Below are 23,248 nucleotides of genomic sequence, written 5' to 3' on the forward strand. Positions count from 1 at the left end.
TTATAACCTTAGATATAAATACAAACAATATTATGAATTTTGCACTACAAAATAATTTGCAAATATTCATGGTTTTGACGAATTTTTGTCAATATTTGAAATTCAAATGCTAATAAAAATGTAATTTGAATTTCTGGTGGACATTTTTTTTTGAGATAAAGATTGACAAATTTGTAAGGAATCTTTTATTAAATTTTCAAAGCTTAGATTTAAAAAGAAATTTTTTTATGAATTTCAAACTTATAATAATTTGCGAATTTTCGTAATTTTTACGTATTTAGACAAAATTTGAACTTTAAATGCTTATAAAAAAAAAATGTGGCTATATATTTCTTTTATTTTTCAACTGCTATTGCAAAACTATATTATGAGCCTTGTATTAAATTCTCAAATCTTAGAATTAAAAAGAAAAACTTTTATGAATTTTGATCTAAGATAATTTGAACATTGCCGTAATTTTTATGTATTTAGTCAAAATTTGAACTGTAAATGCTTATAAAAAAAATATGTGACTATATATTTATTTTATTTTTCCAAAGCTATTGTAAAAATATTTTAGGAGCCTTGTATAAAATTTTCAAATCTTAGGTATAAAAGCAAAAGTTTTTATGAATTTCTAGGATAAAATAATTTAAGGAAATTTTCGTGATTTTTAGGTATGTTGTCAAAATTAAAATTTGAATACATGTAAAAAAAAAATTGTGGCTATACATTTATTTTATTTTTCAACTGCTATTGTAAAAATATATTATGAGCCTTGTATTAAATTCTCAAATCTTAGAATTAAAAAGAAAAACTTTTATGAATTTCGATCTAAGATAATTTGAAAATTGCCGTAATTTTTACGTATTAAGTCAATATTTGAACTTCAAATCCTAATAAAAAAAATCGTGCCTATGTATTTTTATAATTTTTTAATCACTATAAGAATAACTTATGAGGATCTTTGCATTAAGTTTTCAAGTATTTTGATAGGGCCATAAAAATTTTATCGACACTTCAAAATAAAATTTTCAGAAAAATTGAAAATTTCAGTTGTTTATAAATACCTCAAAAAAGTCAAAATATTTTGAAAATTAAATCATGTAAAGAAAATGCTAATCTAAATAACTGGTAAAATTTTTCAAGTATCTATGACTTATACTTTTTGAATAATAATAAATGTTTAAAATCGTTTGAGGATAAATCGTTATCGTAATGCTATTTCGTAAAAATTTAAAATTCAAACGCACATAAAGTTTTTCCTATAATGATGCTTCGAGTTTTCTCTATAGCTACTTGAAGGAAAACTTAGTTTTGTATTTTTAATCCTTAGTTATAAACGAAAAAAATTTTATGATTTTTCAACTTCAAAATTACTTGCAAATTTTTGCGTTTTCGACAGATTTCGTAAAATTTTGAACTGTAAAACGCTTATTAAAAAAAATTGTGACTTACGATATTTAATTTTTTTTAGCTACAATAAGAACAACTCATAAGGAACCGTGTATTAAATTTTCAAGTTTTTTTGGTCGTCCAACATTTTTTTACTGACACTTACTTGCTTACTGACTGGTCTATAAATAACTCAAAAAAAGTCAAAATTTTTTGAAAATTAAACTGTATATAAATATCACTAACATTAACATTTGGTGAAAATTTCAAGTATTTACAGTGATTAGTTTTTGAATTATAACCATATAAAAATATCGATTTGGTCGAAAACTGGTTTTGCGTAAAAATTCCCGTTTTTCTGTCATTTTTTTTTTTGTTTTTCTCGATTTTTTTGAAATTTGTTAGAAAATGTTTACTTTTGACTTCTATAATGCACCAAGGATCTTCACTTTTACATCGGAAACCACCCCCAAAGTTTGAACTTGAAGCATTATTTCGACTAGTTATGCTGTACACAGATACAAAAAAAAAAAAAAAACACACATCATTGTAAAATCAATACATTCATCACTTCGTTCAGAATCTAAAAACACATAACCGAACATCTTGCCCGACTTCGTTATATTTGCGTATCACTTTATTTCATTTATAACAATACATAGATATAAGATATAATAAGTAAATGAATATCAAAAGCTAATGGGATAATTAAACTTCAACCGCTGAAGGATGGTACCTAAATGATATCTAAGTAAAGAAAAAGTATGAGTAAAATAAGCACTAACAATAATTTAAAAATTACAATTATTCTGATTAGATACTCACTAGATACCTATAATACGATGATTAATTTCTTAAATACCTACATATGTAACTATAGTTATACATATGAATATTATAATTATTTATAACTCGTAATATAATATATATTTTAAGTAATAAGTTAAATTAACTAATATTGTGTAGGACAGGCAGGTATCTAATAATGATAGTTATTCGATTAGTACTTTTTTTCTGGCATGTGAACATAATAATGAAATTGTATATGTATTCAATGATTTTTTTTATGGTGAGTATATTAAATAATAATACAACATATGATGTTTTCAAACAAAATTTAATCTCGTTAGGAGTTGTGTGCGAACAGACTGAGTGATAGTTTTATTGTGCGTGGCGAGAATGTGAGGAGCCAAACTGCTGTTACCAATCACCGTAATCTAATCACGTGCGAATACAAAAGTCACATATCGGAAATTGTTGTTTGGCAAACCTTATACTGTTAGTGTTAGATAAAATGATACAATTTGTGAATGTCTGTATATATGTACATATATATTTATTATTTCTTGTTAACATTATATGTACTGTACGTTATACCTACCTACCTAGATCTGTATTTATTTCAATCAGATTTTGGTGTTTGAAGAATTTATGGCATTATTTTATTTTACACTTTTTGCACGATACGTTAAGCTATTGACTGATCATATTTTAAAGTATAAATTACCTACGTGGACGGCCACACAATTTTATTCTGATATTTTAAAAATCCTCGAACTTTTTTGTCTTAAGGATTCGAAGCGATTTGTGGTGCTATAATAGATACTATAAGAAATAATAAAGCAGTAAGCACCACAGTTAGAAATATGTAAATGAAAATTGTTTTGGGTTATTTAAAAACAACTAAACTTGTCAAAATTTGTATAACCGACGAATTTAAAAATTGATTTTAACGTAGATATAGAAAATAGTGTATACTTACCTATAATATATAAGTACTTTTATAATACTACTTATTTTTAAAAGTGAACAAAGAACGAACGTATGCCATAATTAATGATTCATAAAATGTTTTATGGTATCTGTAGTTAGCAAGATAAAAGTTTTCAACTGTGTCGTAGTGGTACCTCGGGCAACTCGAATTGAATAGATCGCTTTTCCAGAACACAATATAGGAAATCAAGTTAAAATTATTAACTATAATATTTCCATAGTTCAAAATAAATAAAACCTGTTTAATTATTTATAATGATTATTCGAAAATTAAGGTTAACATTAAACATTATAGAAATAATTCGATTTCCAGAATATGCGATGTAAATTATAGGTACCTAAGCGATAACTAAAAGATTGGGTCTGAACCGTTCTTAAATTCAATATTTAATACCTACTAAATATTGTCATAATTCATGCAATGTGCGCATAATTTTTTGTTGTTGGCGAAATAAATAAATAAATTCATATATATTAATAATTGAGGACATATAACTATCCTATGTTGATCGCCAAAATAAACGAAGCGAGACTTCTACTGGGATAGATGAATAAAAAGTATTCCATATTTTTGAATGAATAAGCGAATAATTCAATACTATTAGGTAGGTACCAGTCCGTATAAAAATCAGTGACCCGTCCACTCTTTTTAATAGTACTTAATTAATAATAAATTAATAATGATAACTGTTATTTTAATAATATCATTTTTATACCAACTTATCTATATAATTACAAAGACATTTTCACAGGGACCAAGGACGGGATGTTTTATTCCAGACCAAAAGTGAAGGAGAAGAATTGACATTAAAAAAAGTAACACATTTTATTTTATAAGTGCTTATGCGTAGTAGGTAGGTATACTTATAATACTGCTGTACGATAGGTGTTGACTGCAGAATTTCGTCATTGATTAGGTCATTACCAGGGCTCATAATTTTATGCATTAACATATCAATCTTAATCAAGTCGTATTAAATGCTAGGTAACTTAGAAATTTATGTGAACTATGAGAAGTACTATTTTGCAAATTTAGAATATTTTTATTGGCCAAAATTTGATGAAAATTGCAATAATATCCACTGTAAAACATGCATGGGAATTGTTGCATCGTAAAATTATTAAAAATAAAATGATTAAACAACCAGTGAAACCATAAAACATATACATACTTCTGATTTATTTTATTTTAATCCATATATTTTGAGTGCATGCAAATGCATAAGCCATATTGCCATAATGTACTATACATTGACGATTCCGAGCGGAGACCGTCGATCAGCATATAATATTACTGAATTTATTGTACATTTATATTGATATTTTAGATAGTAGGCAATTTATTATCTTATTCATAATACAGCTGTTTGAATTAATTTTTACCTCAAACATTTTATTTATTATATTACTAAATCTTATATTAGTTTAACTATAATATGTATATTACACTTTTTTAAGAAATGGTGTGAAGTGTAACATGTTTAAAGGAGTAATATTTAGGCAATTCATATGACATATGTAGTATGTACCTTTTTTGGCTGTCATAATGCGTGAGTAGTAAATCTAAAATAAACATAAAACATTAATGTGTAATCCGTATCGCTTGTAATTTTCGCACACGTACGCAATTGTCGCTATCTCACGGAAAAAACAGGAAAATGAAATATATTTTTGTTTGCATATCTATAAAACTACTAACAGCTGTAGTGAATTAAACATACTTCCTAAATTTCTATTGTAATTTCGAAAAATGTGCTGAATTCATAAGTTTTTTTTTGACTTTTTATTCTATTCAATGTCTCATGTGCCCAATATTAATCAAATGCAATGCAATCAATTACAGAATTTTAAATAAATTATCTAAATTAAAAATAGCTTTGCACAAAACATAAATCAGGCGTGCCCGGCCCGCGGGTCACCGAAGTATTCCAACCGGCCAGACCATTGTATAAAAATTAAAAATTTGTATAGAACATAGGTGTAAAAAAAATAAAAATAATAATTTATAATTTTAATATAAAAAAAATGTATTGAATTTTATAATACTAATAGAAATATATTAGTGTGAAATTTGGGATCGTTTTTCTTTAACTAATTTTTCAATATTTGAAATGAAATGTGAAACTCCAATTCTTAATAAGAAGTGTAAGTGTTTATCAGTAAAACATTTTGCGAAATTCACGCGTGCAAACATTTGTTCAAAAATATAAGTAGAACCAAATAATGTATTGATAATTCTTTTATTTTTGGAAAATAGTCAGAAAGGGTCTTATAAAAATGAATTAAATCTGTGATATCTTTATTAAATCTTTCAAATGATTATTTGTTTCTAAATCAATAAGTTCAAGTTGAACAGTTTCTTGGACTTCGTTTCCATCAGACAGGAATGGATTTTCAATTATCTGAAATAAAATCATATGTAATTTGAAATCTTGAAAACGGTTTTCAAATTCTATTGATAATTATTCCAACATACTCACAAAATGATTTGTCAGAACATTAATAAAAGAGTTTTGTTTAATTTATTGTCACGTTTTAAAATGTAGAAAATTTTGCTTTAATATTTGGTTTTTAAAAAGCTATTATTTCATTTCAAAAGATTTTACATCATTTATAAGCTAGAAAATAGTTTTTGGCTGTTTTTGATGTTTAATATTTAATTCATTTAAATAAGCTGAAATATTATTAATATTTTTTTTATTATTGATGTATTTTGGTACCAGCAATTAACTGTTCCTGTTTATTGTTTAATGTCCTCTAAATGTTGCTGATCTTTCAACACATCGATAATAAATGTCCATACAGTTGGTCCAGTTGGACGATGAATAGTTAATATTACATTTTAAATTGTATTGAATTTAAATATAAATTTAATAAAATATTTTTAACAATATATTTTTAAAAAAAGCGGGTAAGTCGTGTATGTCGCTCTGCTGTACAGTAGGTTAGAAGTGGGTTACTGTAATGGATGGAATTAAATTTGAATCCAATCATATTATATAATTGTATAAAAAAAACGATTCTAAGCGAAGACGGTTTATCTGTCTAGGATATATTATAGATTATTAAAAATTTTCAAATCTTAGATATAAAAAGAAAATTTTTTATGAATTTCTAGCATAAAATAATTTCTGTATTTTCGTGATTTTTACATAATATGTTGTCAAAACTCAAACTTTGAATGCTTAAAAAAAAATGTGACTATGTATTCCTTTTATTTTGCAACTGCTATTGTAAAAATATGTTAGGAGCCTTGTATTAAATTTTCAAATCTTAGAATTAAAAAGGAAAACTTTTATGAATTTCTATCTAAGATAATTTGAACATTGCCGTAATTTTTACGTATTTAGTCAAAACTTGAACTTTAAATGCTTATAAAAAAAAATCGTGTCTACGAATTTTTAATATTTTTTAACTTCTATTGTTACAATGTGTTAGAAGCCTTGTATTAAATTTTCAAGCTTTTCTACCGAACAAATAAATTTTTATCGATATTTATAGAAAAAAAAACTAAAAAAGTTGAAACATTAAAATGTCAGTAAACAGCTCAAAACAAATCTAAATATTTTGAAAATTTTATCAAATATATAAAACGCCTATATAAACATTCAGTCAAAATTTCAAGTATCTGCGGTAATTTGTTTTAGAGTTACACCAAAATAAAGAAATCGCTAAAAGTGAAAATCCAATGTTGTAAAAATTTAAATTTCAAATTCTCATAAAAATTTAATTTGAATTTCCGGTGGAATTTTTATTTGTGATAAAGATTGAAAAACTTGTAAGGAATCTTGTATTAAATTTTTAAATCTTAGATTTAAAAAGAAAATTTTTTATGAATTTCTAGCTTAAAATAATTTGTGAATTTTCGTGATTTTTACGTATTTTGTCAAAATTCAAACTTTGAATTTTTCAACTGCTATTGTAACCTAACCATGTTAAGAGCCTTGTATTAAATTTTCAAGCTTTTCTGCCTAACAAATAAATTTTTATCGATATTAATTTAAAAAAAACTAATAATGATCGAAAATTTGAAATGCCTATGAATAGTTCAACTTAAGTCGAAATTTTTTGAAAATTGCATGGTGGATAGAATATACTTATATAAACATTAGGTGACAATTTCATGTATCTATGGTCATTTGTTTTAAAGTTACATCAAAAACCAAAATCGATTTTGTCGAGAAATGAGTGTGCGTAAAATTTCTCGTTTTTCCCTTAATTTTTAGTTTGTTTTTCTCAATTATTTAGAAAAGTATTAAGAATTTTTTACTTTTGCCCCCCCCCCCCCCAAAATACCAACTAGATTCACTTTCTGATCGAACGAGGTACTGAAGTCAAAAATCGAAGCATTTTTACTGCCCCAAAACGTGATGACAGACAGAAAATAAAAAAAAACACTTCATGGTAAAATCAATACATTCATTCGCTCCGCTCAGAATCTAAAAAACTAACCAAGTAATTAACTGAAACCTCTATGCCAACTCTCTACTGTATTGCTAGTAAGGCAATAAAGTACTTGCCGATTCTTAACAATTCCATAAACTAATTGAATACTTTGGTAATCTACGACACTTTCTTTGATCCATTGGGCGGCCTATCCAGGTATCTTCAAATTTGTCAACAAGTGGTTGTAAAATGTTTTCGTTATCTGTGTAATATTGTGAATCTATTAATTCTTCAAACGCATCTATCACATAATTTTCTGGTACATATGCTAATGCTAATAAGAGCCGTATTTGTAATGAAAATGTCGAATCTAACCTAACCAATAGTTAATTTTTTCCATTAATTCTAGATTTTCTTTAGTAAAAAATATTTAAATACGTTCATCTGATGGGCCGCTATCGAACTGCATAAATTGCCTTCCATCCTTAGTTAAAGTATACCTTTCAGGTATTTAAAGGTTAAAAAGTGACTTAGGATTCGGTGGTGCGCAACCATTACGTTGGCGTACTCTTCTTAACGTGTGTTTTAAATTAGATATTTCGGGTAATGCACTTGATATCACTGAATTTAATTATGATGAAGCGATTATTTGTTGAAGGTTATCTTGTGACGATAGCGCTTGGGATTTCATCTCTCAACTTCTTTTTTTACTTCTAATTTGCAGATATCTGGAACGTGGTTATGCTCTGAAGGCTCTTTTTTAATTTTATTATCACTAGCAGTTGTAAATCGACCTTTACATTGCATATCTATACATTTCCAATACTTCGATTCCTTGTACATTTTTTCCTTTCTATAAGTATAACTATTATACACGCGTAAAAGTTTATTTTTATTAGATTTTATAAATTCCATACCTAGCTAAAAAATCGAATTTAAAAAAGCTACCCACTTTTCGTGGATGTCACTCTACTGTACAGTACAGAACAAAGCTAACAAATTTAAATATTTGATATTAAATTTGTAGTATTAAAAAAGCGGGTAAGTCGTGGATGTCGCTCTGCTGTAAAGTAGGTTGCAAGTGGGTTACTGTAATGGATGGAATTTAATTTGAATCCAATGACACAATATCATTGTAGATATACGAAAAACGAATCTGAGCGGAAGCGATTTATCTGTCTAGGATATATTATAGATTATTATGAATTTTCTAGTTAAAAATAATTTGCGAATTTTCGTGATTTTTATGTATGTTGTCAAAATTAAAATTTGAATACTTGTAAAAAAAAATTATGCGTATGCAATATATACATCCCTGACAGTACCAACTTCAGCCTCCATGACCTTATCCACATTATCTCCCAACTACCAAAACCCTTCGTATTAATTGGTGACTTTAACAGTCGGAATACACTATAGGGCTCCTCCTATACGGACAGTAGAGGAAAAACAATAGAGAAACTGCTTGAAGAACCGAACATAATACTCTTAAACAATGGTAGCCCTACCAGACATAACGCAGCTAACGGAAAACTATCAGCAATCGACCTATATTGAGCAAGCTCAAACATTGCCCCAAGTATCGAATGGAAGACCCTACCAACCTATAATGGAAGCGACCACTGGCCAATACAGTTACAACTTTTTCACCAATCTTCTAAAACAGATTCTATAAATAAATGGAAACTCAAATCACCAAACTGGGAACTATTCTCCTGCCTTGTTGACCAGTACATCACAGAAAACCAGTTAGAAGTTCCCATTGAACATATGCTACCCATAAACCAAATCCACATTGATGAACTGATTAACAAATTATCAACGCTAATAATAAAGGCAGCTAATATAGCGATTGGAAAATCTAGTCGCCCTCTTAACAAAAGAACAGTACCATGGTGGAAAGAAGATTGTAAAAACGCAATCACAAAATATAAAAAAGCTCTCAACCGCTTAAAAAAAACCCACTTACAAACAGACCATATACTAGTTAAAAAATACAAAGCTGAATCCAGATACATCACAAAAAAAAGTAAACTAGAATGCTGACAGAAATATATATCTATAATCAATATCAGAACCCACCCATCAGCAATCTGGAACAAAATTCGTGCACTCAAAGGATGTAAACACCAACCTCTTCCTAACCATATGCACCACAACCAAACTGAACTATATTCAACCTCCGAAATTGCCCATGCCTTTGCTGAGGTATTTCAATCAAACAACAGCAATGCAAATTATGAGGAGAATTTCTTAATTTTCAAGAATGAAACTGAAAATAACATCACAATTAACCCCTATCTTCAACCCGACAACGCGGAATATAATCACCCATTCAATATAAAAGAACTCTACCTCGCACTTCACAACTGTAATAGCAAAAGTCCCGGAACCGACAATATTCCTTTCATCTTCTTGAAAAACTTATCGGATAATGCTATCAACACTCTCCTCGCAATTTACAATTTAATCTGGAACAATGGAATTTTCCCTAATCAATGGAGACAGGCACTCGTAATCCCATACTAAAACCAGACAATGATAAATTTAATATTCTTAGCTACCGTCCAATTTCGCTTATCAGTACCCTAAGCAAATTACTTGAAAAAATGATAAGCAAAAGCTTAGTGTGATTTCTCGAAACGAACAAAAAATTCACATAACAACAATGCGGCTTCCGCAAAAATTATTCAACCCATGATGTCTTAGCTACACTCCACACAGGTATAACTGAATCAATAATTAAAACCTAACCTAACCAATATTTCGCTTACTCTACAAGCCACTCCTCAAAACGTTTTAGGCTGGGGCCACACGGACGCACTACGTACGCGCGTTGCGACGGACGTACTATTTAACGCGCGCACTAGAGCGGGCACACGAGCGTCAATATGACGTCCGTTAAAAATGTGTTATCATTGATTTTGTATCTTATCTAGTATTTACTTGTTTGTAAAGTTGTAAAGACGTATTGCGTACTGTTTTCACAAAGTTTTTTTTTAAATATGGACTCAGACGAAGTTTTTTCCTTTAGTTCTTTAACCTAATTATACCTAAAACAAAAACGGACTAAAAAGGAACATTGGGTTCATCCAATAAATTGTGAACGATATACAAATGGGCATTACGTGAAGTTGTACTATAAACTTCGAGAAGATTCGTCAAAATTTTTTAACTACTTCCGAATGTCTGTAAGATCATTCGATGAACTTTTACTGTGCATAAAAAATGATATTCAGCTACAAAATACCAATATGCGATTAGCTATACAGCCCGAAGAAATGTTGGTGATAACTTTGAGGTATGTAGGTATTTTTGTAATAAAATTTACTCTTAAAAAAATAAGTTATTATTCCAGTATTTTATTTATTTTTATTAAATTACTTTATTAGTCAATGTATATTGTTAGGAAGTATTTTAAAAATAGATAATACAATTAATTATTTGCTAATGACTGACAATAAAAGTAAACTTGATATATGTATTTATAATAAATAGGTATATTATAATATATTACTTTTTTAATAATATTGCATAAAAAAATATATTTATGAACTGGGATTTAAATAACTAACATTTTCCATAGTATATTCGTTTGACAACTCATCACTGGAGAATTGAGTGTAATAAGACAAAGCAGATTAAGATGATGGTGGACGGAAATTTGTGGGTGTTCTATTGAAAGTTGCAGATGAAGTATTATAAAATTGACTATGTTCTGAAGTTCTTAAGTTTTGTTTGAAATTGAAGCATTATTTCAACTAGTTATGCTGTACACAGACACACAAAAAAAAAAACACACATTGTAAAATCAATACATTCATCACTCCGAACTTCTGAATCATACGTTCAGAATCTAAAATTAGAAAACACCTATACTTAATAATATCCAATAAACATAGATATAGGTACAAATTAAAACTCCAGTTTTATTTTGTTATATTATATAGGTATAGGTAGGTATCTTAAATAAACTATGATCGCTTACAATAGGTAATCCTGATAATTATTCATTCAAATTTGTATACGACTATTTGGTCTTGTTTGTTATAATTATAATTCCAGTGATATGTGGGTTATTTTGAAGAAGAAAACACCTATTCTGTCATTCCTAATAATTGGATTAGTCGTCAAGACAAAAAAGTATATTGTAAATGGCCTAGGAAGCAAAAAGTTACACCAGCCTTGCTAAATAATGCCATAGAACCCTCAAGTAACTGGTCTTTGTATCCAGTACATTTAGTTGACAGCTTATGTTTTGGTATGTATGTATACATAATGAAGTTTAAATAAAATGAAAACAATAATTTAAGTCCTATATTGGAGTAAATTAGTATTTGGTAGAATATTTTTTTGTGATAAAATACCCTAGAGCAGCTATTTGTTTTTAATGAATATGATATTAAACTTATTTAACAATTGACATTTTACATTGTTTCTATTTTTCTATTACAATACATATTAATATGTCGTATATTAGTTGAATTGTTCTTCTTTTAATAATACAGAAATCTCATATTATATTCTACTTCATAAAATGACAAAATGTATTCATATCATAAAAATTATGTTAGGTAGGTACATTTTTCTGTACTTATACAAATTATTTTTTTTTTCAAAAATTTCACAGTTTTTTGTCAAGTGAATGGCTCTTTTTATATACTTATTATGCAATTATTTTAAGTATTTTATCCATATAGTTATTATAGTATCATATTATTATATTTATTATATTTATTATATTTATTATTATATTTAATATTTATATTTTAAAACCCCTATGGTTAAAAGATAAGATGTTTGTTTAAAAAAATGTATGTAGTTTTTGTTGCTACCATAGATCAGAATACCTAATGGCTATTATAATTGGTAATAGTATAATACAACATACATATAAGCACAATTAATAAAACATTCGATTATATGTAGATAACTATGATAAAGCTGCTAAAAGAGAAAGAGAGATATTCCTGTCAGCTTCTGAATCAGATCGAAATTGTAAAAAAAGCTAAGCCTAATGATTTTACTTCTAGAAAAAAACTTTTTGGAAATTTTGATAATACCAATCATAGTGGTAAGTATTATTTATTAATACACATTAAATTCAAATAGTATTTATAAGTTATAAGTTAAAATTCTTAAAATAAAATATGAATTATTATCCTAAATTATAGTAAATAATAAATATATATTTTGTTATTTATATAACTTTTAATAAATAAATATAGAGTAACACGCTAACACAATACACAATTAATAGAGTAGATAATATAAAATTATAATCGACACATTTAAAATGAAACAAAGAATAAAATATATACATATTTTATACACATTTTTATTTGTTTGTTTCATTTTAAATGTGTCGATTATAATTTCATATTGTCTACTCTATTAATTGTGTATTGTGTTAGCGTGTTACTCTATATTATATTATATTATTATTGTATATATATATATTCAATAATTGTTGTTAATTACATTAAAAACAATCATATTTTTAAATAATTAGGTAATAGGTAATAATCTTATGTTTATGTTCAATACATATTTATAAGTTTTAATACTTAACTGTTTTCCATCCAAAGTTGGATTATTGCAATAAATATATAAGTTTAATAATATGTAGTTATTGAGGGTTAAAAGTTTGAATTTTTAGCAGCAACATTACTAATATTTCTTATAGTTTATTTACAATTCAACAAACATAATATTTCATATTAATTGTAGACAGCAGTGATGATGATCAACCTCTAGTGGTAATCAAAAAAAAATAATGATAAAACAAAAAGTCTAGTGTTAAATGCTATGACTTGTATTCAAGGAGAGTCTTGTTCTTATAGAGTTGAACCAAATTCATTGGATTCCATGTCTTCTAGTAATTATATATTTATTCTTAAATACCTATTCATATAATACCTAGTTTAGGGATAAACTATAAATTCTAATAATAAATATTAAATATCCAAAATTTCTATGCATTTTTAAATAAAATTATTTTTTATACTTACAGTTATCACTCTGTTTTTTTACCTATACTGTACTAGACTTTAGCATAGTGCATTATAGTTTATAGAAAATATTTGATATTGTTGGGTATACTTTAGCAGTGTGTGATATTATTTTTACCTTAACCAATTTTATTTTTATTTGTAGTCACAAATCATGATAAATATTCTAAAACAATATTGGAAAAGTCATGTGAAGAAAAAACTTTAGCTTCTACCTCAACATGCAGCAATCAAGAAAATATATTGTACAATATTGATCAAAGTTCAAACACATCACCGGAACCTCCTGGACAAATGTCTAGCAACACTTATATGTTATGTAAGTAATATCATTAAACAATTCTTTATACCACCATGTAACAATTAAAATTTAATAGATTAATTAATCCATTTTATAACTATAAAATGTATATTTAATGTGCCTATTTAAAATTTGTTTAGCTGCAATGAACACATTACTAAACATACCAAATGATCAACATTTAAACGATTATGAGTCTGTATCTCCTATGTGTTCTGAAAACACAAACATAATACAGAGTTCACAGTTTTCAACACCGCGTCCAATATTATCTGCCTCAGCTATTCTCAATAATAATTCTAACAATTTTGCTATAAATTGTGGTTAGTATTGTAGGTAGTTATGTTTTAACTTTAAGATTTTTTTGTAAATAATAAGTCACATTTAAAAGGTGACAGTTTAAAACCACTTAACTACTGCAAATAACATTGATGCATTTATGTATTTTATTTATAAATTATGCTTTGCTAAAACTAAAAACTGTTAATTTAAATTAAAAAGTATATATATTGAATATATTACTTTTATTATTGTATTTAGTATAATATAATATAATGTAATATAATAACTTTTTAAATACTAATATTTTATCTACTTAAGATGCTATTCAGTCAAATATATTGAATCTTATATACGAATAAGGTATTGAAACTAATGCATATTTAAAACGGATTGATGGAAGAATTGATAGCCTAGAACAAATCATAAAAAATATGTCTGGTACCCCAAATATTAATAACCCTATTGATAGTACATTTTTAGCCATGTTTCCATTAAAAAATATTGATTCACTTAAAGATTTTGACACTCGTATTAAAAATGATCAAGATTTTAAACTCAACGTGTTAAGAATATTTAATTTTTAAATTTTTTTTTTTTTGACCAATTTGTTTCAAATGATGTATGTTATCCTTTATGTTTGTTTCTGTTACATTACAAATCGCTAGGACCCGGAGTTGTATGCATTTGCATACTTTTATTTATTAAATTAAAAATTAGCTAGATAAAAGTGATAATAAGACTCACATTTGAATCTTAACCTAATATGATGCTATTTTTGCAGATTTGGAACATTTTTAATTTTTATGCATATTTTACCATTTTTCTTAAATATAATGCATATTTATGAAAAAATAATATTAAGTTATTAAGTTATACTAAGATTTAACGCTATGTCCTATGTAAAACCTGTGAATGTGAAAAGAAAAAGCTTTGCTAAAAATCGACATGCATTTTTATTTGAAAATGTATCCAAATCATTAGCAGTTTAAAGTTAACTATAACTCTCCAGGTAACATAGAAATATTGTATTACAAAAATATACCTTCTAAATTTGTTTTTATTGATTTTTGTTTACGAGTTTTCATTTAGATGAGTGGATGTTCAAAATGCAACATACTCAATTGAATACATCATACAAAATACAATTAAAAATTATATCAACTAGGCATTTAACACATTTTTTTGTTCCATATTGATTACCTATTAAATGACTTATATACATTTTTAAACTAAATAAATTTAATTAAAATACATTTTTGTTTAGATATTTATGCATATTTTAAGTGCATATTTGAATAAAAATCATTTATGCATGCATATTTTGTACATTTTTAGTGCATATAATTCCGGGCCCTACAAATCACTAATGCATAATTATATTTCGAATATAGTCCTATAATATAAGACATACTATAATTTTCCAGACAAATTTTATTACTAGAATAGGAGGTACTGACATCAAGAATTTTATTAAACGTGTGTTTCAAAGAATTTTCAGTAATGAGCTATCATCCAAATGTTCATGGACAGGTTTTCGAAATAATTATAGACTCGAAAATATTTGGTTTATGAGCATCATGAAGGGTAATTTAAATATTGTGTTAAAAATGTAGGTACAGCAAGAATTGTTATTTTTGTTTGTTTATTTGTTCTATAGACTTAGCTAGGGAAAAATTCAACTCATGTGACCTTGATTTTGAGTTGCACGTAAAAGACTTGGGCCCTATTCTCGAAACCGATCGACAAGAAGTCGTGTGCGACTAAACTCGATTGATTATGTCGTATTCGACTGCTAAACGCTATTCTCCAATAGCATTCGACTAAAATTAGTCGCATTCGAGATTATGTCGACTAGTAATAAGCTTGTCGCATGAACCACTGTGGTATAGCTATGGTATAGCCTAAAATGTATTTATTATCAGAAATATTTCCGCCTAAATATGATATATTGATACTAATCACATTATTATTGTAATATTGTAAAATTGTACGATAAACGAATAAACAATCTACTCGTCTAACTCGACCGTCGTCTATTCCTTATTTCCTATTTCGTCTCGTCCTTTCGACTTTCGTTTTCGTCACTCGCCTATGCTCACTCCTCCATCGTTTATTTTAACAAAAATTTATAATATTAATAAGGTAGTATACATATTTCTTTAATTAAAGGTGTTGATCTCAGTACGATACTTAACCAGTATGTCATGAGCGTTTATGTTGGTTACAAGTTAAGTATCTATATCAGTTGAAGATTAGGTATCTTCATTCTTAATAAATTTCAAAAAACTCCTTCCAGTTGTACTCTACTCGATATTTTTCATCTACAAGGAAAGTCTATGACTTATGTTCTTGTTAATTAGTAGCCATGGGAACGAACTAACTGTTGAAAATATATTAAATTATAATTTAGTTGTTACCCTATAGATCAGTGGTTCTTAACCTTTTTTAGTTCAGCGCCCCCTTTATCGTAATAACTAATTGCTAACGCCCCCCCTCGTGAAAAATCAAATTTTCTTCTTATAAATATATATATAGGTATATATATATTTGTATATTTATTTATTCATCAGTATATTATAACATTATTAATTAAACTATTAAAGTAAAAACTCTTATTTTTAGATAGTTATGGTTATATTTTACACCACTTAACAAAACAATTTAATACTTTACTATACAAAAAGATTTACTGAACTATAAAAAAAAAATTATAAAATATACAAATTATACCTATCAATGACTGCCCTGAGCCTGATGAGTAGCTGCTAATTTAACGATGTCTGGTTTGATATTGGTCAAAGCTAAACGTAGATCACCTTTGTTGCAAATGTCCAACCGATTTCTTTGTTTCGTCAAAAGCTGAACAACAACGCTGAATCCTTTTTCAACTAGATACGTTGACGGGAAAGAGAGAAGCAACAATTTAACTTGTTGCCATAGTTGTGGATAAGTGTCTTTAAGCTTGATCCAGGCAAGCTCGTAACCGATCTGCTTAAAAACAAGTTGTGCCTCACAGTCGTGTTTAAGATCGATAAATTCCATTTGTAAATGAGGTTCGAGATCTTCCACAGATTCAAAAGAAAATGGATCTAAAATCCAATTACAGATTTGTAACTCAAGTAGGTCTTGAAATCTTGATTTCATGTCTTTTTTGAGCTGCAAAATATGATCAGTGAAAATTAGAATTTTGTCTTCTGGAATTAAACCATTTGCGTCTGAACATGACTTGAGATTCGGAAACTGAATCATTTCTTGACGATTTATGTTTGTTCTGTACAGATCTAATTTAAAAATGAATGAGGAAATTATTCCTTTGGCTTTAATACAGTTCATCCTATTCCCTTGAAGCTTCAAATTGACTTCATTTATTTTTTCAAAAATATCTGTGAGGTACCCAATCTCAATTTTTCGTTGCTTCAAATTTTCTTTTAAGACAGGATCAATTTTATCGAGAAATTCAATGATAGAGTCAAATAATGCAAAAAAACGATACAAACACTTTCCTTTGGAAAGCCACCTTACTGCAGTATGCAAAAGTAATCTTTCAAAATCTTCATCATTATCATGACAAAGTTCTCGAAACATGCGGTCATTGAGTGAACTTGCTTTAATCTTGTTTTATCTTGTTTAAAGCTTTTATGACGAATTGAAGGGTTTCGTGCAGCACACCGCTTAAGTTTTTAGCAGCTAAATGTTGGCGATGTATAACACAATGAACACAAATAACACCTGGGACAGCTTTTTTTAGATGGGCTATAAACCCAACATGACGACCGGTCATCGAAGGAGCGCCATCCGTTGCGCATGCAATAATATTTGTCAAGGGGACATTTTTTCTGGTAAAATATTCCTCCACCGCTTGAAAAATCGACGACCCTTTGGTATCAGTGATCAAACTTGTAGCAAACAATAATTCCTCGACGATTTCTTTACGTTCATTAATGAACCTCACATAACCTAGTAATATAGCTTTATTATCTGTCACAGTTGATTCGTCAATCTGTAGTGCAAAATTATTTTCTCTTAAATAATTTATAAGTTTGTTTTCGATGTCATCTGAAATTTCATCAATTCTTTTGGAGACAGTGTCATTGCTCAAAGGAATTGACTTAATCATCTTATTGCTAGTACCCTCTCCTTGCATAGTATCGATTATTTCCTTGAGAGCCGGTAAAATAAGAGTTTCACCGATTGAATGAGGTTTACTGTTTTTTGCTATCAATAAAGACACCTTGTACGAAGCGACAAGTCCTTTCTCAAGATCAGATGTTTGTTTTTTAAATAAACTATTCACAGTAGACCGTTTTTCAATTTTTGCTTTAAGAGCCTGACAAAACGAAAGTGGTTTCTCCAGTTTATCGGAATGAATTTTTGATAAATGATCTTTCATTCTTGATGGCTTCATTGCCTCATTCGAAAATGTTTTTTCACATATAAGGCACAACGGTAACTGTACATTAAGTGGTGATGCAATAAAACCAAACTTTAGGTACTCTACTAAATACTGACGGCACTTCTTTTTTGCACTATGATCACTCATTATAAAAATATTTATTAGTGTTGTCAGAAAAACGCACTAGTTTATTCGAAAACGCGACGTTCATTGTAACGATATCAATCACGTACTGCAAGAGTGCAAGGTACAGTATACAATAGTCCAGTTATGGAATGTAAAAATAAATCTATTATAAACAGGACGTTCCCGATACGTAAAATGCGATTAGATAACATGCCGTATGCCGTTGCGATAGCGTACGCAATTGTCGCAATTACAACTATTCTGATTTCACTTTCAATTATTGTATTATTTTTCATCTCCGAGTTTGAAAAAGATCACCGCCCCCTCAACGCCCCCTTCAAAACTATCGCCCCCCAGAGAGACCGAAATGCCCCCAATGGGGCGGTACCGCCCCTGTTAAGAACCGTTGCTATAGATTGTATACAATAAGTAGTATTGTCATACTATATATTATTAGTATATAGTTATACATTTATAAAGAAATTTAAAATGCAGATATGACATATTTTTAATATTGTATATGTGGGTGGCAGTTAGTAATATTAGCGAGAGTATGATTATGTACACAATTCTTGTCATTAGGCAGTCGATATTTGTTCACTGTTTTAAGTATTGTTTATTAATTCAACTTTAAACTTGTCTGGATTACTTTGTTAATCTATTGCTTTCAACACTAACTGTATTAAATTTGGTCTCTCAGATGAAAAATATTTGTATCCATATTCTATACTAAAAACATACATAATAATCTAGGGTAAAGGTGGGTAAAATGGGGTAGTTGGGTAAAATGGGGTAGTCGGGTAAAACAGGGTATAGGTGTTATAGGTCACACTGGAATCGATTGATGATAACTAAATCGTAAATTATCAATACAAGGCTTATCAAAACATGTGATGTTTAAATATTTGTTCTAAATCAAATATTCTTATCACAAAAAAAATAATTAAACTTTTAGCGTGTAGTGTAGAAACTATTTCACTGTCAGTGATTCACGTTTTTATGGTCTCCTTTCGGATATTAGTAACAGTTAATTATTATTATTAATTTAGTACTTTATAAGCTTTGTTTTTAAAAACTTCCAAGTTAAATCGTCAAATCTAAATTTTCATAGAAAATATTTTGTGTGACTTGTTAGTTTTGTTTAAAATGGGGTACCCAAGAGATGGTTAAAATGGGGTACCCCATTTTTAACTACTTTATTTTAAGCTTGGTTTTCATACCTCGCTTATACTGCGTGAAACAGAAGGCTGAGAAACGGCACTAAACCTAGAATTACCTGTAGGCAACTGATAGGACCCGGTTCCAAAAAACTGCAATGCAATTAAAACCTAAGAACATAATTGTTATCACGACATTTAAAATATTATAGGCACCTAATTATTCATATTATTATTTATTACCTTGTTCTGGATGCTCAATGCTGACGTGCGTTTTGGTGATTCCATAAATGGAGTGACTAATTCGATTAAATAATTTGATAATTTGTTAATACTTTACTTAGCCGGTACGTTTTTACAAACTGATGATCATTCAGCGCTAAGAAAGGATCTACTTTAATGCCAAACGGCTGTCTGACATTTTGTGCTTCTAGCCTCCCTATATTTTCAATAGCAAACATCATGGCTCTTTCATATTCGTTCGCCATTGTAGAAAATATTTAACTCAGCTTTCAGAATAATAATTATAAGACAACAAAATTAAGAGGTACCTATTTTAAAGATTTACCTAATAACTACACACAAGCATATACGACTAATCAATAATCATAGTGTTATGCACTTGATTAGTGTGAAACTGAAATATCCCTTTCAGGCCCGAATTATGATCTGATGAAAAAAAAAAATAATTCATGTGTTCTTTACATAAAACATACTTAAATTAAGAGAAATTTCGAATTTTGAAATTTTTTGACTACCCAAACTTGAGTTTTGGTGACTTGTCATTATAATGGCATTTGAGCGTTAAATATAATTACTTACATTACCATTTTAATGGCAATTGGGCTTTAACGTATAACACACTATATCGTATGAATAATCTTTATTCGTAAAAACAAAATAAAATAACAATTTTTAAAAATTAAAAATTGAACAATTAATATAAAATTAAATAAGACAATAAAAAATAAAGTTTATAATCATTATCACAATGGTTATACTGTGGCAGTCTTTGCAGTTACATAAAACGATAAAACAAATAAAAAACATCCTTCTAAGTAGTAATAACATTAGGTAAATAAATATAAAATATAAGATCATCTGTTACATTGTTAATAATTATATATATAAATTTAAATAATTATAATATGATTTAAATATTTAATTATGATAATCATAAAAACAATTCCTTGTCTTGGTAATACATAAATGGACATTGCATTTTTTGCATGCCATACGGGTTCTTTTTTTACACCCCTCTAACTTACAGAATGTGGCATCTCTCAAGTTATCCATGTATACATAATGGCCAGTGTTATCTTTTCTCATCACATCAGTAGGGTATCTATCAATTGAACGATTTTTTTGCACGGTTTAGGTTGAACTATAGTTTTGTTAGATGACGACGGGCGCCCTCGTTTTCTGGAAGGTGTTACTACAGAATTCCCTATAGAAATTAATGTTGAAGCTAAATTTTGCTTAAAGCCTAATAAGTCCATTACTTCTTTTTTTGGTAAATTTATTGTTTCAGCATCATTTCTATATTCCAACCATGAATTGCAAGTGGCCATATCAAAGGCATGAAACAGCATACGCAGAGTCCATTTTCTAGATTTTATAAATACTCTGTAATAGCTAATGAGTTGGTCGTGCAAATCCATCCCACCCATCGAATCATTATACAGTTTCACAATTTCAGGGCGACCTACTTCAACATAACATTTATTTTTTTTATCATACCGTTTAATAATATCTGGGCTGCCTGAAGTCACAAAGTTAGAAGCGAGAGTAACAGATTTGTTATCCAACCATTTAATCAGACCAACTTTTCCATCTGTTGAGGTAACTTCATATGAAGCTCCTCTTCCTAATGTATTTAGCTCTTTATCGCTCACAACTGGAGGATTAGCAAAACGATTAAGTCTAATTGTCCCAGCAGCTTTAATTCCCAAAGACTCAAGTGATGTAAATAGATTGTAAGAGCTAAAAAAATTATCAAAATATAAATAATTTTCATTTTTATCTATGTGTTCAACTAATTGTAAAACTATGGAACCCCCAAGGCCATATTTTTTTTGTATTTCATGATTTATTTCAGTTGAACTGCCCTGGTATAAAATCATATTGTAAACCATACCATTAGCAGAGCAGAGTAAAAAATTTTTAATACCCCAAGGGCAGGGTTTGCCTTTCATGTATTGTTTGACACCTAATTTCCCTTTAAATTTGACCATTTGCTCATCTACAGCTAGATTAGTTTCTACTGGCAATTCTTTACAACGTTTTAAAAAAGAATTAAAAAGTGGTCTAACTTTTATAAATTTATCAACATTGTTTTCAGGAATGTCATCATTATTCATTACATGAAAACAAGACCTCAACTGAAAAAAACGATTTCGAGACATATTATCAGCAATTATATTTACTCTGTCCTCATTAGTCCAACATGATCTTATTCTACTAGGTTTTTGACAACCAATCTTCAAATGTATACCCACAAACACCTTCATTTCTGAAGGTGTAGTATCTACATACTTTATGAAATTATTTTGTTTGGCATATATATTTGTGTACTTGGCCATATTTTCAAACTCTTCCTCAGGAAAGTATTTACTGAAATATTCTATTGGTAATAGAGTCTTATAAGTAGTTGATAATTCTGGAGCTGGTGGCGAAATCTTTAAGAAATTACTGACAAATGGTCTATTTGACCATTTAATTTCATTTTTTGTGTAATATGGTAGGTTATTGAGGTGTAGTCCGTGTTCAACAACAGGTCTTATTGCTATATGACGTGTTGGTATTGCAGGTGTACTTGGCCTAGCTATTAAAACAATTAAAATGTATAAAGAAACCAAATAAAAATAATTCAAAATAATATTTTATATACCTACCATAAGCATTGTTATCTGATTGCTGTTCATCTTCAACTGTTTCTAAAATATACAGTGTAATTGTTTCATAAAGAAAATTTAAATAATTAGAAACAAAAAAATAAATAATATAAAATAATATTTTACATACCATTATTTATGCCAAAAACGTTGAAATCTTCATCATCTTCGAATTCAAACAGTTCAAAATCATCAAGTACATTTTCAAACATTTGTTCTTTACTAGACTTTTCAATTTCTGAACAAGGGAATTCATTGTCATCAACAAAATCATCGTCGTCGCCTGACAATGATGATAATTCTGAGTCTCTCCCATCACCTAACAATTCGATGATGTCTCCATAGGGCAGCTGATTCTGCTTTTTTAACATTTCAAACTAGAGTTTATAACATAAATTTAATTTAATCAACTGATTATAACTATCTACCTATGTGGTTTAATTAAAATATATTTAATTAATACTTACTAATATAGTTGATATTCTTCACTACACAACAGAAACGAGTTACTCGTTCGAGTACCGGACGAGATTTGGAGAATAACGATAAAT

General features: G+C 28.2%; 3 protein-coding genes across 11 annotated transcripts; 1 reads left to right on the forward strand and 2 right to left on the reverse strand.

Annotated features, from left to right (window-relative positions):
- Nucleotides 1-10,160: 10,160 nt before the first annotated feature.
- Nucleotides 10,161-15,384, forward strand: LOC107169475 (uncharacterized). Of its 9 annotated transcripts, none has more exons than XM_089217275.1 (6): nucleotides 10,161-10,257; nucleotides 10,568-10,834; nucleotides 11,120-11,798; nucleotides 12,463-12,607; nucleotides 13,690-13,863; nucleotides 13,986-15,384. In XM_089217275.1, exons 3-6 carry the CDS (start codon nucleotides 11,787-11,789, stop codon nucleotides 14,171-14,173), a joined length of 519 nt encoding a protein of 172 aa, XP_089073401.1. In that variant the 5' UTR covers nucleotides 10,161-10,257; nucleotides 10,568-10,834; nucleotides 11,120-11,786; the 3' UTR covers nucleotides 14,174-15,384. The 9 variants fall into 9 exon arrangements, with proteins under 9 accessions (XP_089073401.1, XP_089073402.1, XP_089073404.1 ...); XM_089217276.1 differs by lacking the exon at nucleotides 10,161-10,257 and having other exon boundaries at nucleotides 10,450-10,834; nucleotides 11,120-11,489; nucleotides 11,599-11,798; XM_089217280.1 differs by lacking the exon at nucleotides 10,161-10,257 and adding an exon at nucleotides 13,264-13,411 and having other exon boundaries at nucleotides 10,466-10,834; nucleotides 13,986-15,383.
- A 1,476-nt stretch (nucleotides 15,385-16,860) lies between these two features.
- LOC107169469 (protein ZBED8L-like) lies at nucleotides 16,861-17,712 on the reverse strand. The gene has a single exon (XM_015519215.2). The coding sequence runs from the start codon at nucleotides 17,710-17,712 to the stop codon at nucleotides 16,861-16,863; it is 852 nt and encodes a 283-aa protein (XP_015374701.2).
- A 22-nt stretch (nucleotides 17,713-17,734) lies between these two features.
- On the reverse strand, nucleotides 17,735-18,667 carry LOC149061136 (SCAN domain-containing protein 3-like). Its single transcript, XM_089230850.1, has one exon. It carries the CDS (start codon nucleotides 18,665-18,667, stop codon nucleotides 17,735-17,737), a length of 933 nt encoding a protein of 310 aa, XP_089086976.1.
- Nucleotides 18,668-23,248: the final 4,581 nt, after the last annotated feature.

Source organism: Diuraphis noxia, unplaced genomic scaffold, assembly GCF_037042655.1.
Source record: "Diuraphis noxia isolate RWA-SAM2 unplaced genomic scaffold, SU_Dnox_SAM2 contig0001, whole genome shotgun sequence".
Lineage (NCBI taxonomy): Eukaryota > Metazoa > Arthropoda > Insecta > Hemiptera > Aphididae > Diuraphis > Diuraphis noxia.